At 37.1% G+C, this 15679-nt stretch overlaps 1 protein-coding gene across 2 annotated transcripts in view; it reads left to right on the top strand.

The window, feature by feature from the left end:
• The window catches only part of LOC149574994 (ARM repeat superfamily protein), a 180554-nt gene extending 168085 nt beyond the window's left edge, over positions 1 to 12469 (top strand). For both annotated transcript variants that reach the window (XR_016360118.1, XM_089814847.1), the window contains exon 10: positions 11877 to 12469. Coding sequence is in view for 1 of the 2 variants with exons in the window: in XM_089814847.1 (XP_089670973.1) it covers positions 11877 to 12038 (162 nt within the window). In the remaining variant the exon portion in view is untranslated. The remainder of the gene's footprint in view (positions 1 to 11876) is intronic.
• Positions 12470 to 15679: the final 3210 nt, after the last annotated feature.

Here is a 15679-nt window from a genome sequence, read left to right as displayed (position 1 = left end):
AATCTCATGGTTGAATACCGAGGGGAAGATTGTCTAGATCATAGTTGAAAATCTTGGTCTCGGCAATATCTCAGCCAACACAAAAAAAGCGAAAATCTCGGAATCGCCAAAAACTAGACCTAAATTGGCAGTTTTATCGAACATTTTAAAATATATAATTTCTTAAAATAATCTCAAAAATACACACATATATACAAAATTTATAGAATGTACATTGAGTTGAGATATCCATGGCATCATATATTAATCAAAGTTTTGACATAAATGCATAACAATTTGTCAATTACAACTTGCATATTAATGTAGAAATTTAGAATGATTTACCAAAAACCAAGTGACATCTAAATATTGAATAAGCATAAGTTCAGTACATATCAAACTTCATGAAATTACAACTTCTAAATACATATTAAGTTTCAATGTTGATCAAAAGTTGAAGTAGAAATCATAAATTGCGTCTACCAGTAGAGCTCAAAAGAGATCGCTGCTGCTGGGTGGGTGCTGCTGAAGTAGTTGGAACATCCTCAATAGGTCCCTCCACAGGTGCCTCCGCAGGTGCTTGACTATGCTCATGTTCCTCTTCACGTGTTGCCACTTCTGCATCCCAATCATTTGCCTCCATCTCAAACTCAGCTAGTTGCTCATCAGTCAACAAAGGATCTCCATGCACATTCGCATCATCACCATTAAGAGGAGCTAACCAATCTTTTGCATATGGATCAATGCCATCCAAGTCAAGTGCTTCATATGAAGCTTGCCCTTGTACCCTCTTTTCGGTTGTCAGGAAAGTCTATATTGTAGCCGACGGGTAGAATTGTATCCGAAAGGGCGCATGACGATTGAGTCACCCCTTTGATAAGGTCTATGTACACCGTTCAGAATGGACTTTGGATCATCAGGAGAATTGTAATGAATCATTGTAATCAATCATATCGAATATTGTAGTATCTTCTGTATACATGCGAATAATAAAAGGAGTACTTCTGTGTTACATGTTCTTGTCTATTGTTTGAATACATTAATAAACTGTTTACCTTGTACGGTAAACATTTGGTGCTGTTGCCTATAAGGACCGGGTGCTATGAATGCTAAACACATTGAATAAAGATAGAAATAAGAATCCAGAAGATGACGGCATAAGGGTGGCATGGGAAGTATTAAACCTGCACATAGCAAAGCGACCGAAGGCACAAACTCCAACTCGCCGAAGGGTATGGCAGTGGTGGCACAAGAGCTGACCACGGTACCACTGACAAATGGAGTGCAGTCGCCAAGTCGATCAAGGGAAAGGTTGATAGAAGAAACCCAAGAAAGGTGAAGGGTGATCGAAGGAACAAAGAAGAATTGGCAAACTGGTATATGCCAAGGGGGAATCCAAACGAATGACACTCACAAACATGGCTCCGGCTACTAAACTACCAAAAGAACCTAGGAAGGAGAAGGAAAGTGGAACAAGTGCAACAAACCCAATGCTGCTAGCTCTCACACTAGGAAGGCATTCGGTGGTCGTAGAAATAGGTATATTGGGAACGATCCTCTCAGACACAATTGTGGATGGAGGTTCGGGGGTAAATGCCCTACCAGAAGATACTTGGAAGAAGTTGGGACAACCAACATTGTGGCCACCCACTTTCCAATTGCTAATTGCAGACCAACCTGGCATTAAGCCTCTAGGGATTCTGATGGCATAACCAGTAACTATTGGAACACAACCATTCCTACTCGACTTTGTAGTCATCCTGCTAAAAAGAAGGGGACAGATGCAACGTGTTCTGGAGACAAGTTTGGTGTAGGCACGGGACGAATGTGAAAGTGGTGGGACAGAAATAGATCTATAGTTAGTCAATTAATGTATTCCGTTTTGTTAATTGTTGTCTAGAGACGACTTTTCTTTTGGGGGGGATGATGTCAGGAAAATGTATATTATAGCCGACGGGTATAATTGTATCTAAATAGGCACGTGACAATTGAGTCACCCCTTCGGGAAGGTATATATACACCATCCAGAATGGACTTTGGATCATCAGGAGAATTGTAATGAATCATTGTAATCAATCATATCAAATATTGTAGTATCTTCTGTATACATGCGAATAATAAAAGAAATACTTCTGTGTTACATGTTCTTGTCTATTGTCTGAATGAATTAATTAACCATTTACCCTATATGGTAAACATTTTCATGGAATCGAAGGTTGTTCAACACATAAACTAAGTCATTCAAGCACTTCTGGGTCAACCTATTGCGCTTCTTTGTGTGTATGTTCTCAAAAGTGCTCCAATTCCGCTCGCAACCAGAAGCACCGCAGGGCTGTAATAATATTCGAATGGCAAGCTTTTGAAGATTAGGTGTTGGGGCACCATAATCTTCCCACCACAAATTTGCAAGGATAACAAAGCCATTTAAAATGTGCTCAAGACTCCGATAAAGTTACAAACTAATGAGTGAAATCAATGGTATAATAAAACAAAACACGTTCTTTTTTGCAATTAGGAGAAGAAAACAATGGCCCCTCTTCCCTCTTGTAGCTTTATAACTCATCAAGTACAAGGTCTTGAAGGTCCAAATCAGCAACTAATCTCCGAATGCATGTGTCTAGGCCAATTTGAACCTCTGCATTTGCTCAAAAAGTGTCAGAGAAAAAGAACTCGGGGTTCAAATAGTAGGCAGCTGCATGAATATGTTGGTGGAGTTGTCGGTTCCACCTACAATCAATAATGTTCCATATGGGTCTATATTTGGTCTCATTTGACCTATATAAGTGTTGAATGGCCTCTTTGGTTTTATCCATGGCCTCATATAGATACCCCATGGGGGCTTTATCCCCATCCACAATTCTTAGAACCTTCACCAATGGTTCTAACAACTAGACATAAGAAATTATACAACAAATTGCAATATTTGAAAATAAAATAATAAATCATCAATCAAGACTTGAAAACTTACTTTGATGATATCCTCCATTAGCTTGCCGATTCTAGTATCAAACACAACCTTCACAATCTTCTCTATGTTAGGCTTCTTGGCATGAGGAATCTCCAACCATTTCTTACTCAGAAACATATGCCTCAAGTCTAACAATGTTTCCAATATGCTTTCCAAGCTGAGAAAAATAGTAGCAAAGCTTGTGATCCCTACTCGCACAAGATCCTTGCCACTGATGTGCTCTCTCATAAGACTTAGGACCCATGTGTGATTGTAGATATACTTTGCAATATTCCTTCCATCTTCAACCACCTTCTCCACCCAACTTAGTTTCCCTATGTCCTCAAGAAGCAAGTCAAGACAATGGGTAGCACAAGGGCTCTAAAATAATGTGAGATGCCTTTCCATCAAAAGAATATTGACTGCCACATATGCAACTACATTATCAGTCACAATCTGGATTACATTAGCCACCCCCACTTCCACTACCACCTCATCCAACATATTGCATAAAGTTTTTGCATTCTTTACTTGATTAGAGGCATCAATTGATTTTAGAAATACCAATTGTCCCCTTGAGGCAACTATAAAGTTGATGAGTGTCCTATTCCTACCATTTGTCCATCCATCAGATATAATAGTGCAGCCTCTATGTTCCCATATTTTTCTTTGCTCTTCCAGAAGTTGATGAATGATTTTTACCTCATTGTCTAATAATGGCCCACTCACTTCATAACGAGTTGGGGCCTTGAACCCCTTACTAGACTTAGAAATCAAAGTGACCACTTGATCCCAATATGGACTACATAAAGCATTGAAAGGAAGATCATTGTAGATCCAAAATCTTGCAACTGCCACCCGTGTCTTCTCATGCATCTCTTTGTTCCACGCAGTGCCTTTCAATCCAGGCTGAGCACTAGGAGTGTTACATGGAACCCAAAAGCTTGAAAGATGACCACTCACATTCTTGGATGACGATTCTCGTATCCGTGGCCCAATGGAAGAAGAAGCCTCTGCACCTGGTTGAGACCTTGTAGAACTAAAATCTCCCATTGGGGTAGCCATGGCATTCACCGTCCTCTTTTTTGCTATCTTGTTTTTCTCATATGCATTAAGGCTTGTTATAGCCTCCCTAGTAGCCTCGTCAGGATAGTCATCACATGGTGTGATATCATGGCCTTCTATCTTTCCAATGTGATATTTTAGTCGAGTTATGCCCCCACCCATAGACTATGGACAATGGTTACAATTCACATCTCCTTTTTCGCTTCCGGTGTCCCATGTTTTGAAAAGGCATCCTTGGTTCTGCCACCAGCCATTCTCTAAGTATAGATATTGATTCTGTTACCTTTCGTTGTAAGTCTACAAAAAACCAAAATAATACTTAAGTTTTGATTCAAAATATTTCTATATTATTGTATTTTAAATAAGTATTTGATTCAAAAGAAAGAATCTTTTTACAAGATCTGATTATATACATTCATTTAGAAGTTTTAACATTAAAAAATTTATACATATTTGAGGTAAATTTATCCAGATAACTAGTTAAGTGTTATATCATAACTAAAATTTACATATACAAAATATATAAATTTTGTACATACATATGGAGAAAGTGTGATATATCATATTATTATATACACATAATTTTGTATATTCTAGAAAATTGGAAATCTGAAATATACAATATGAAATATGAATATGCATAAATTAATAACACATTATTATATAACACTATATAATAGTATATATATATACATATTGGTATACTTCCATATTATTATACAAATCATAAAACAATGTATTATTCGACTAACATAATGATAAACCATAAAAGAGTATATAAATCATAAAACAATAAAAAAAAAAATAGTGATTAACTTGCGTCTGGTCTATGAATGGTTACTGACTCCTAATCTCTCACTTTGAAGTTTGAATGGCTTGCAAAAAGATGCCTCTCAATGGTCAACTCTGTCTCTGGCTGCAAAACTCTGAAAAATCACTTGCAAAAAGACTTCCCAATGGCAATTGTTGGCATTATTGATACTTCCCAATGTTTGCACGCATATGATGAAAAAAAGATAGCTATTTTTGTTTTGACTTGGGCGTATTTAACCCTAAAATACAACTTTCGCATTGGCTTTTTCAACCATAAATAGCAACTTTCATTTAGGCATTGGCATTTTCAACTAACAGTGCATTTTTTTGTTTTTTCTGCTGACTGGAAGCAATATTTGCGAAGGTATATTGTGTTATTATCGCAATTCTTCGCCCCATCCTATGTCGCAACAAACTCATTATATCGCTCCCCGTATAAACTGCCATTTTATCATTTCCATTTGCATCTCACGATATATCGCGCTATATGCGATATAATCGAGTTATTTTCAACTATGGTCTAGATCAAGAAAATTTCATAGTTCATGGACTTCAAGAGTGGGGAATGGGGACATTACAAGCCCAAATTTCAGAATGCTAAAGGGACAGTGGTACAAGTATGCTATAGTATTGGAAAGGTATAAAAATGTATAAAATTATCAATTTATCCAAGAGTTTGTAATAAGGGAAAGTGAGCTGTCCTTATGGCATACGTGGTATTCTCTGCACACTTTCTGAGTTGTTTTGCTTGAGTTCATTTTAATAAGCTTTGCCATTACCAATTTGGGTTACTTTGTCATCTTTGTTGCTTCTTTTGCTCATATTTCTACTGTTGAGAGAGGTCTGTCTTCTATTATGGGTGGTCAGAGGAGAAGGAGAGAGCTGGTCTCTTGTGATAATTGGAGAAAGAGGATGAGGGTTTGGGAGATTTTGTAGTTGGGCGACCTCACTCCTTTTATGGAACGACTTCATGGAGGTAATGCTTCTGTTACAAGACTCTTTCACAAGAATTCGGATGAGGGTTCCTTAGTTATTGATGGTAGAAAATTTACTTTGAATGAGGAACTTATCTCCCTGGTTATTGGTATAATGACTGTGGAGAAGAAGTTTTATATGGATAGAAAGTTTCTGCTCGGTTGTGAGTATTTTTCGCAAGGATGATGAGGAGAGAAGGGCTTTAGTGAAAATAGATAAAACCTACTACACCCTCTGTTCCATCAAGAAAATTTGGAGAATTGCCCTTAGGGCCATAATGTAATATATTACTCTTAAAGTTCGTTTCTCCTGGGTGTGTACTTACCACTTTGTGCTACTGAATCACTTCTGTCATAACAAGGTGTCCATTCCCTACCATCTTTTCACTTGTCTGAATACTAGTACAAATGGACTTCGGAAGCAAGAGGTAACCAATCTTCCTATTCATGATGGTCTGATGGTCCTAATTTACGATTACCTCAGAGCCAATATGGTTGGGCCTTACATTCAGATTCATTCCGCATCAGGAGAGGATATTGAAGTTTTTGAGTCCTTTGATGATGATAATCTTTTTGATACTGAGGTGAGTGGTTACTCTGGTTTGGAGGAGGAAGGTAAAAAAAAGTTATTGCTAAGGGGGCTGCATCTAAGAAGAAAATTGGGCCTAAAAGTAACAAGAAACTGCAGAAGAAAAGAAAAAACCCAAAAGGGGAAGTTTTGTCAGATGAAGACTACAATGAAGAGGAAGCTGGCATGGACTCTGACAGAGAAGAGACTGGGAACAGATTAAGAAGAAAAAGCCTCACATCCATGATTTTGGCAGGGATATTTCTCCTCCCTCTCTAAATGTGGTTGATGTTGGGGGTACCGACCCTGAGCAGATTGAAATCCCTAAGGAGAATACTTCCCCTGTTAAAGATAATGAGGACTGGATGTTTATGGATACAAACAATCTAAAGATGAGAGTTCTTGGGCAGAAGATGAACTTTTCCACCAATGCCAAGGACAAGGGTAATGTAAATTTGGATCAACTCATTGATCCTTCGATGTTGATCTTGAGTGATGCCAGCAGGGAATGTAGCCTCAATGTTTTGTTGACTACGAGAAATGGTGCACTTGACTTCTACAGGCCCATCAAGTGGTCTTTCCATGACTTTAAGGACATCAATCTAAAGATTAGTGCTATGGAGAGCAAATAGGATATCCTTGACGTTGTGGCTGTGGGCAAAGACTTTTCTGATGGGAATACCCTGAATGTCGGTGACAATGTGGACTTGATTGGGGAAGAGGAGGCTGCTGATCTTAAGGGAATGAATGACACGATTACCCTGTTGGAAAATAAGTATGCCAGCATGGAGAATGCATTGAAGAATATTGCTGATCAGAGGTATAAGATTCTCAAGTCTTCTACTAATCACCTTAGGATCCTTTTAGGGAAGCTGGAGAGTTCTACTAATGATAAGGCCATTATCTAGTTACTGATGATAAGGACTCTCCAGGGGATACCCAGTCTGGCCCTAGCAAAAGGACCAAAGCCAATACTAGGAAGAAGGACCTAACTGCTGCTAAGGAGATCCAAGATATCAAGAAGCTGACTGATGGAATGGAAAAGATAGAGTTAGAATCTGCTGAGCTTTTGAAGTGCCTTGGATAACCGGTATTTGTCATGTCCTTTTTCTGGTCTGCTCTGTTGTTTCAGGGGGCTTGTCCCCTGTTGTCTTTTTCGTTTGGTCAACTTTTGTTTGGCGCCCAGCCTGTCTTGTTTAGCTGTTGTTTTGGTTTGTGGTGCTTTAGTATCTAAATCTATTATATAATTTTCTGTAAAGTGTTTCAGAGTCCCTTCAAAACCTGTTGTCAATCAATCAAAAACAATTTATCCAATTTTTTTACTTTTTATGTAAAATTCAAAATAAAGCTATTACATTTCTAAACAAAATTCATTGAAATTTTGAATATCAATATATTATCATATTCAAAATTGTTGAGTTTTAAAAGGATTGCTGCAAATGTAATAGCACTGTTTTATTATACATGTTTTTCAAAGGCAGCAATCAATCTCTTATTTATATTGTGGATTAGAGACGGAGAGACATGTTCCTTCATGGGCATGTCTATTCATTAACATATACATACATACATATATATGTATGTATGTCTACAATAGTATTGTCTTATATGTTTGACTGAAGCTACCAAACATCATCACTCCCTCTTAGCTAGGGAGCACAAACACATGATATATTTCCTCAATGTAAAATTAGGAATGAGAATATTGTGGATATCTTTGATTTGAAGATATCCTCCATTTAGATATCATCTCATTGTATCAAGAGTAATGGCCTTAGAATATCAAGTCACATGATATTCACCAAGTACACAAAAAATGTTCATAGATACTGTATCCTCAATAATAGTTACCATAGAAACATTCATGGTCTGTTTAAGGAACTTAATCCACCATACAAGATATAATCTATCATGATCTGTCTCAGACATCATAAGATGTCTATCACAATAGAAGGCCATGTGTTGAAGTAGCTTTGGTCAAATATAAGGATGATAGTTTGTATTGATTATACATGTGTGCATGTATGTTAGTTCTCTATGTGAACTGACATACACACACATATAATTCTTGTGCTCAGTAAGAATGATCATTTCAAATACCTTGGAGATCAAACTAGCATTCTTGTATTCAATCGAATCTCTATGCATAATAAGAGATCAAGTATACTGAAATCTTTACCAGCAGATTCTAATAATAATTATCTCCTCTTGGCATAGATCAAGCAATGATCTTATGCATTCATAGAACAGATCAAGTATTGATCAGGATTAATATTGCATCATATTATTGATTGAGCAATGATTTATCAAATTATATGTAGATTGGCAATGTGCCAAAGTAATATTTGGTTAAGTGTTAACTAAACCAGTCAGGGTTTTATTAAGTATTTGTTTATTTGAAAACCCATGTCATCAGCGGATGTGGCTCCACGTTGTGGAGACATCCTCTCAGGACGTGTTTTGGAGACAATATATATACCTAACTGATAGACCAAGAGAGGCGTCAAAAATTGATAAATGCTCTCTCGTTTGGTGTTCAGCAATTACAGACTTGAAGTACAATTGCATATTCAGATTTAAATTAATCTTGAGTTTCATCTCCCTTGGTGGCACATATGAAGGCCTTTCTCTTGAAATCTTAGCCATGGTCTACTATAATAAGGAGAGTAAACAACATGGAATGGAATGCCATTTGGAATAGTAGAATTTTCCATTGGTAGCATCTATCTCATCTCTCATCTATACATAAAACGACTCTACTATTGAGTTAGGAGATGAACACTTGTCACTCTATGTTTCACCTTAGGATTTGATGCACTATACAAAAATGAGGAACTTTCAGATGTTGAGAAGAGCTAGCAGCCTTCTATGTCATAGGACCATTTGGGTGTCATGCTCATCACTACCACCAAACAATCTTTATATTGGTGCTCTCAATTTCAATGTCAGAAATTAACATAGCCCAACTTCTTTGTCAGAGATGTGAAGAGAATTACATTATTTTTAGTAGTAGGGCACAAATTTGCATTTCTATCAAGCACCCCTTTTATTTCTAGTTTTCTTTGTTTTTTTTATTATAGTAGCAAACTGTTTTAAAGGAGTTTTCTTACTGAGGGGATCCTTGGTAAATTCTTCTAACAACTTTGAAGGACAACTAAAATAGGAAGCACTCTCAAATTCTCAATTGAACTAGCTTCCTAATCCCTTGCCCCTCTCCCCCTCTCCCCTCATGTTCTCAATTCAAATTTCAATATTTGGATGCCCAGCTTCCTCCTTGTCATTTATGATATGAAAACTCACAGTGCCCTTGCAACAAATGAAAACGGTGATTTAAATCTATTGCATAGACACAAAGGTTCTGTTTTAGTTTTTCTTATTTTAGATTCCATGAAGTCCAAAAGTTGAAAATGCACAAAACTTGCAATCCCTATTATTTCAACTTTCTTGTTTGATAACTAATTAACCCATTTCTACAGAAAAAATATTTAGGATACATTCTAATCAACTAGTTTGTCAAATTAAGATTTGACTTTTGTTTTCCTTAGTTTAGGACACATGAAGTGCAGAAACAAAGGAAACAAAAGATGCATTCCTAATTTTACAATGTAAGGATTTCATATTTTCATGTACTTTTTTTTTTCTTATTTCAGATTGTTAGTGTGAAAAGCTATTTTATCTAACTAGTTTTCTTTTAGCCTACATAGTTGAGTCTTGTTCACATATGCTTAAGCTAACAGAGGTTTGAGATATTCTCACCTCACCTTATGGGAGATTTAGTCTTGCCTCATGTAAATTCACTAAGGGTCTCAACACTTTTCAACATAGTCCTAAAATTGTATTCTTGGAGGGGTAGTCAGTTTTATTCCTATGTCATCACCCCTTCTTGGTTGCCTTTATACACAAGGCACCTTTTGTACATTTGATATTTCTCATCTTGCCTTTTGCTGACTTGTGGAGAGTATTTTGTTTTGCAAGATATCTTGATTCTCCAACACAACACACAAGGTATTAGAGAGCATAGACACCAAATGAACATTGAAAACCAGCTATTAGTTAACCATTATGCACAAACATTTTAAAATTTAAAATCCTGAAAACAGCTTTAAAACCCTAAAGCAGCAGTTCACAAATCCTGGAAAAAACACTTAATAATAAAAAGGTCCTAACAATAACTTGCATATATAAATATAAACTTGAAACCTTGAGAAACAACTGCTATTTAGAACTCTAAATTTGATTTAAAAAAAAACAGCAACTTGATTCATCAGGGCTGTCCCTGCCTATAGGTGCCAGGTGGGGGTGCAAGTGTTGCGGTAGCATTTCATCTGTGCCTCTAAATCTTGGGGTTCCTATTGTTGAAAACAGCGCTTGTTTTGGGGGTAAGTTTGGGCTGTGAGTGCAGGAACTTGTCCTCCTGGAATTTTGGAAAACTCAATCAATCTCATATGCATTGTGGGGCTATATGTATTATAAACCAAATGAAAATGCCTTTTTGGAAATTAAAGGAGATGTTGAGTGATAGCTTCTTAGGGCTGGTAAATTTATATTTGGTAGCCTTGTGTTAAGTTTAACAAATAAAGTATTTCCTTGTTTCACTGAGAGGCATTCTATAGTGGGAGCTAGAGAAAGGTAAAAGCTGTAATGGTGTTGTTCACTGAGGTGGAAAACATTTCCCATGTGGAAAATCAAAATGACTTGAGTTTAATTTTATTTAGGTGGAGCACATTATTATTATTATTATTATTTTGAATTTTCTTTAACCGTGATTGTGTGTTCAAGAAAAATAACCATAAATCAATGTTATAAACCAAAAAAAAAGTTCAAATTGAAAGGACCGTTCTGCTTATGACCAAATATGCAAATAACAAATTGATTACATTCAAATTTTCATACAAAAGATAAAGATAAGTTTACAGTGAGTGAAACAAAAGCAAAATAATTGATTTTAAAATTTCTCTTTGAATCACATCTACAAAATACATGCAGCACATGTTTGATACCTCATGGCATTTAACCGATATATGCATTTAAAATTTGAAGATATCTGAGCTAGTGTTGTACTGATATTGATCTTCTTGGTTTTCCTCAATTAAACGCTCCAAAGTGCCAATACGTTGTAAGCTTTCTCTCCAGAAAGCAGACATTGATTTGGCAAAATGTACTGATCAGTGGAAGAAGCATATGAAATACTAATGTTTTTATATAGTCGAGCATATTAGATGCCTTTACATGTACAGGAAGGTGACCTTAGATGTTGGTTGATAATAAATGGCAAACTACCTGATTCTGTTTTCAGTGTATTGAGAAATATCCCAGTTTTCTAGATACGTCTCTAAATATTGTAAAGTAAAATGATTGTTCTTCACAGTAAATTTCTAAGTATGCCATTCTGCTTAAAAATTTAAGATAATTTGTCTTTTGTCCTCACAAATCATGCTAGCAATTTTGTATTCATTATCCAGAACCTTGTCCTCTGATTGAGAGACATTTTTTTATGATCTATGTAACATCCTTGACTGATAGATTTCAGGTTAACAAGATGGTGAATATACTTGATGATTGGACTAAAACAGGCGAAGAAAGTTCAGTTCAGGAGTTGTCCCGGTCAGTGAAATCAGCCTCCAAACTACTGAAATCTACATTAGCTGATAAATCCTCTTTGGACAATAGGAAGTTAGAAAAGCATTCGTGACAATTTTCAGTCATGTACCATCATTGCGATTTCTACAGTGTCATGTGATGAAAAAAAACATACAGATTGGCCATTTGTCAAAAAGAGTGCAGGATCGGTTGTCATTGGCTCTTGAAAAGGCTCTAACAATGAATTCAACTCAGAGACACCAAAGCTGGTACCTATCTTCTGAATTCATAGGTACTGACTGTCCTTGAATCTTGCCTTTCCAAGAAAGGTTGATACACTTTAAAAGTGGAAAGAAAAGCTGATTGTAATATGGTTTAAAGATGTTTATATGAATGGACCAATAGCTGCTTTGTCCCAAAGTGATAACTTGGATGTCTAATCAAAATGACTTTCAATTTAGTCCATATTGCCTTTTACCAAGAATATATACCCTTTTTTGAAGGAAGATAAATTAGAGAGAATAAACAGCAGCTGCTTTCAGATTTTGTTTCCAATCTAATTTTGACTCCTGATTTTACTTATATATGTCATATTATTCACTTTACTTGTAATAACCCTGGCCGGTCATAACCTTGACAAACACTAATATTCTTTGCTAATCAGTTGTTTGATATGTCATCAAACACTTGTACTGTGAAATCTTTAACTGCTGCTCCTGTTTCAGTCTATATGTTTTGAGATTGTGTGTTGCAAATTGTGTTCTAAGATACCTCTAATGATGTTTCTGAATTTTGAAATGATATGTATTTCAAATACTTAAGTGATCAGAAATAACATATACTAACGCATGCCAATGCTTAGGAAACCTGAATTCTCCTTTCAAATTAATATTCAACAATCATTTATTGTTATAAATCATGACAGAGATACAATAATAATTCTGAACAAGTTTGCAAAATGCCAACAGAGGAACCTGTGGGAAATTGAGTTGTAAAGCCTCCAAAGACCTGCATAAACAGTCACTTCTGATTGCAGCTCACACTAGTGACACTAGAAATCACTTCTAGCATGAGATGTCAACCTGGCATCTTCAGTGATTGGCCACTAGCAGCAAGGAGAAACCATAGCAGGGCTGGTGTATGAGCAATAGGTTAAGCAGGTCCAAATGCCCAAGCTGCATAGGAGCTGGACTTAGCAGTAGCGTCCCAAACACTATGATTAAGAATTCTGGCCTGTAGCAGCATTCAATCTTGCACAATAATAACCCACTTTAAACTAGACAGCTAGACCAGTTCAGCTGCAAATGATCCTTAAGAACCCAGAAATCAGAGATATAAATTACCAAACTCTCCAGGATAGATCTGCCCTCTCAGCCACAGTCAATACAGTAAGAGAAGACATTGAATTATTCCAACCAACAATCACTCCTCAGCCACAGGACATACAGTACGAGAAGCCACCATGAAAATCTCAGAATTTACAAGTAACCAACCTCCACTATACTTCAGCAATGGAGAACACCTTAGAACAAACCCTTATACTTCAGCAAGGGCGCAAAACCACAGACTCAGAATTGTCACAAAAACAAGAACCAAAGAGAGAAACAAATAATTGGATGCTTTTCTCATTAAATGTCCTTATATTTATAATCTCCAAATGGCACAAAGTTTCTCAAATGAACTTCACTTAAGAAGCTTTCCACACACAACATTAAAATATAATAAAGTGCCATTATAATCTAATTTATTAATTGCTTTTGGCTCTGAAAATGACCTTTTCCACCATAACTTAATATTCTGATACATAAGGCCACTGTTTCTTGTTCCCATGATTTAAAACTTTGTCCCGATTCCAATGAGCTATGATACTGAGGTTACCAACAAACAATACCAACAAAAATAGCGACCTAGGTGTATTTAGATGAATAATAATAATTCACCTGTCTTCTGAAAACAATTGAAGAAGCATCAAAATTGAAATCTAACAACACCAAAGTGATCCTGATGATGAAAGACGATGAATGAACTTGATGGGGTGACTTACTATAAATAGATACTCCCTCCAAGATTTTTGGAGCCCAACCCGAAAGCTCAAAATAAAAACTAAGAGTATCACCCAACTCCTCTAACTCAACTGAGCTCATTGGAACCAACAGTTTGATTTACTATAAATATTAAGTCTCTCAAATGGAGCCAAAACACACCATAGGCTGTTGAAAAGCCTATAACCCCACAACTGAGAATCTGACACCCTCAAATCCCACTGTCAGCTCACGAGGGTTGCTATGGTGAACTGAGCAAGCCAACTATAGGAACCTGCTGAAAATGGGGACATTACAGTTCTCCCTCCCTAAGATTGCTTGTCCCCAAGCAATCTCGGAGCAAAATGAACATCACAGTTCACTTGGATCCCATGGGTAAAATTGTGTACTATCCATGCTCTGTACAAGCAACTCCTGTAGCACCAACACCCAAATAACGAACATCACCATTAGAATCAACTGAAAACTAACCCTAGGCGCTGATGAAGGCAATAACTCATCAGAACTCAACCCAACTGAAATACCAACTCTGTCCACACCTGAGTCCCCATCAAATTGACACTCACACCCAACTACACTGTGGAGATGGTAACAACCATAGGTAATTGAATCACTATCATTAACTCCAACCACTAATAAAGTGTCTTGGGTGTGTGGATCCTGCAAGTGGTCTAACTTGCAACTGTTGATCCTATTTGCAGAAGATGGTGCTAACCCATCCCATAATAGATGGTATGAATCTAGAGTCAACCCATACCAATGTGAAACCAAATCCTCTACCTATGCATCAAAAGAACAGTGATGAGCGCTCCTTACAATATAATGCCGATAAAAACTCCCAATCTCTATCAAGGGCTCAACAGTATCAGTCTGGGAATCAGAAGATGGCTCCAATCTCTGACTCCAAACTACCGATCGGGCAAGATCTTGGGCAATCTTCTCAGCAAACCCAACCTCGAAATCCCTGTCAGGAAGCATAGTAGATAGAGTCTCTACAATCTTTCCCACCAACCTCTGAATAGCATGAGAGCCTCGTATGAGAGTACCTTTAGACACTCTGTATGAATCCTCTTGCACATCCGAACTCTCCAAAAGATACTTCATGAAAGACTCTTTGTAGTAGAAATTATAGGTGGAAGCATCAACCTGCTCCCCTGTAGCCCACAACTGATCCCTTTGAAATGTGGCACCGCTAACTATCCAATGCTATCAACTGTATGAGATGAAGAAATAGATTCGTTTCCAACAGAAGAAAGCAAATCATCACGAGAGTTCGACACCACTGATATTGTTACCTCATCCATACCTACTGCACCCATATCCTAGACATATGTGTTGACCACATCATCATGTCCCTCATCCCCAAACGTGGAAGCAAACTTACCACCAACCACAATATGTAACTGAACAAGGTCTAAGGTTGGTGTCGATTGTACCTACTCTAACTCCACAGTAACCTCATCCAACTATGACTGTGATTCCTGAAGAGCCAACCGAGTATATTGAAGAGAGTCCACAGTCACCTCAAGCTCCTGGTTGAGCTCAATCATCTCCTCTTTCCCTAACAACGTCTCATAACAAGTGCTACCCCACTCTAGAAGGTAATCCCTATCGGCAACTAACTAAGAGTAACTATTCTTCAAGATCTTGACAGGCTCTCGAAGCGCATGAATCTCTGCTAGGGAAAGACTACTATCACTGTGCTCATTTG

This window comes from Cupressus sempervirens, chromosome 2 (assembly GCF_028749045.1).
Source record: "Cupressus sempervirens isolate cs-2001-9-10 chromosome 2, ASM2874904v1, whole genome shotgun sequence".
Classification (NCBI taxonomy): domain Eukaryota; kingdom Viridiplantae; phylum Streptophyta; class Pinopsida; order Cupressales; family Cupressaceae; genus Cupressus; species Cupressus sempervirens.
Note: the sequence above shows the minus strand (reverse complement) of the source record. Positions and strands in the feature narration are given on the sequence as shown.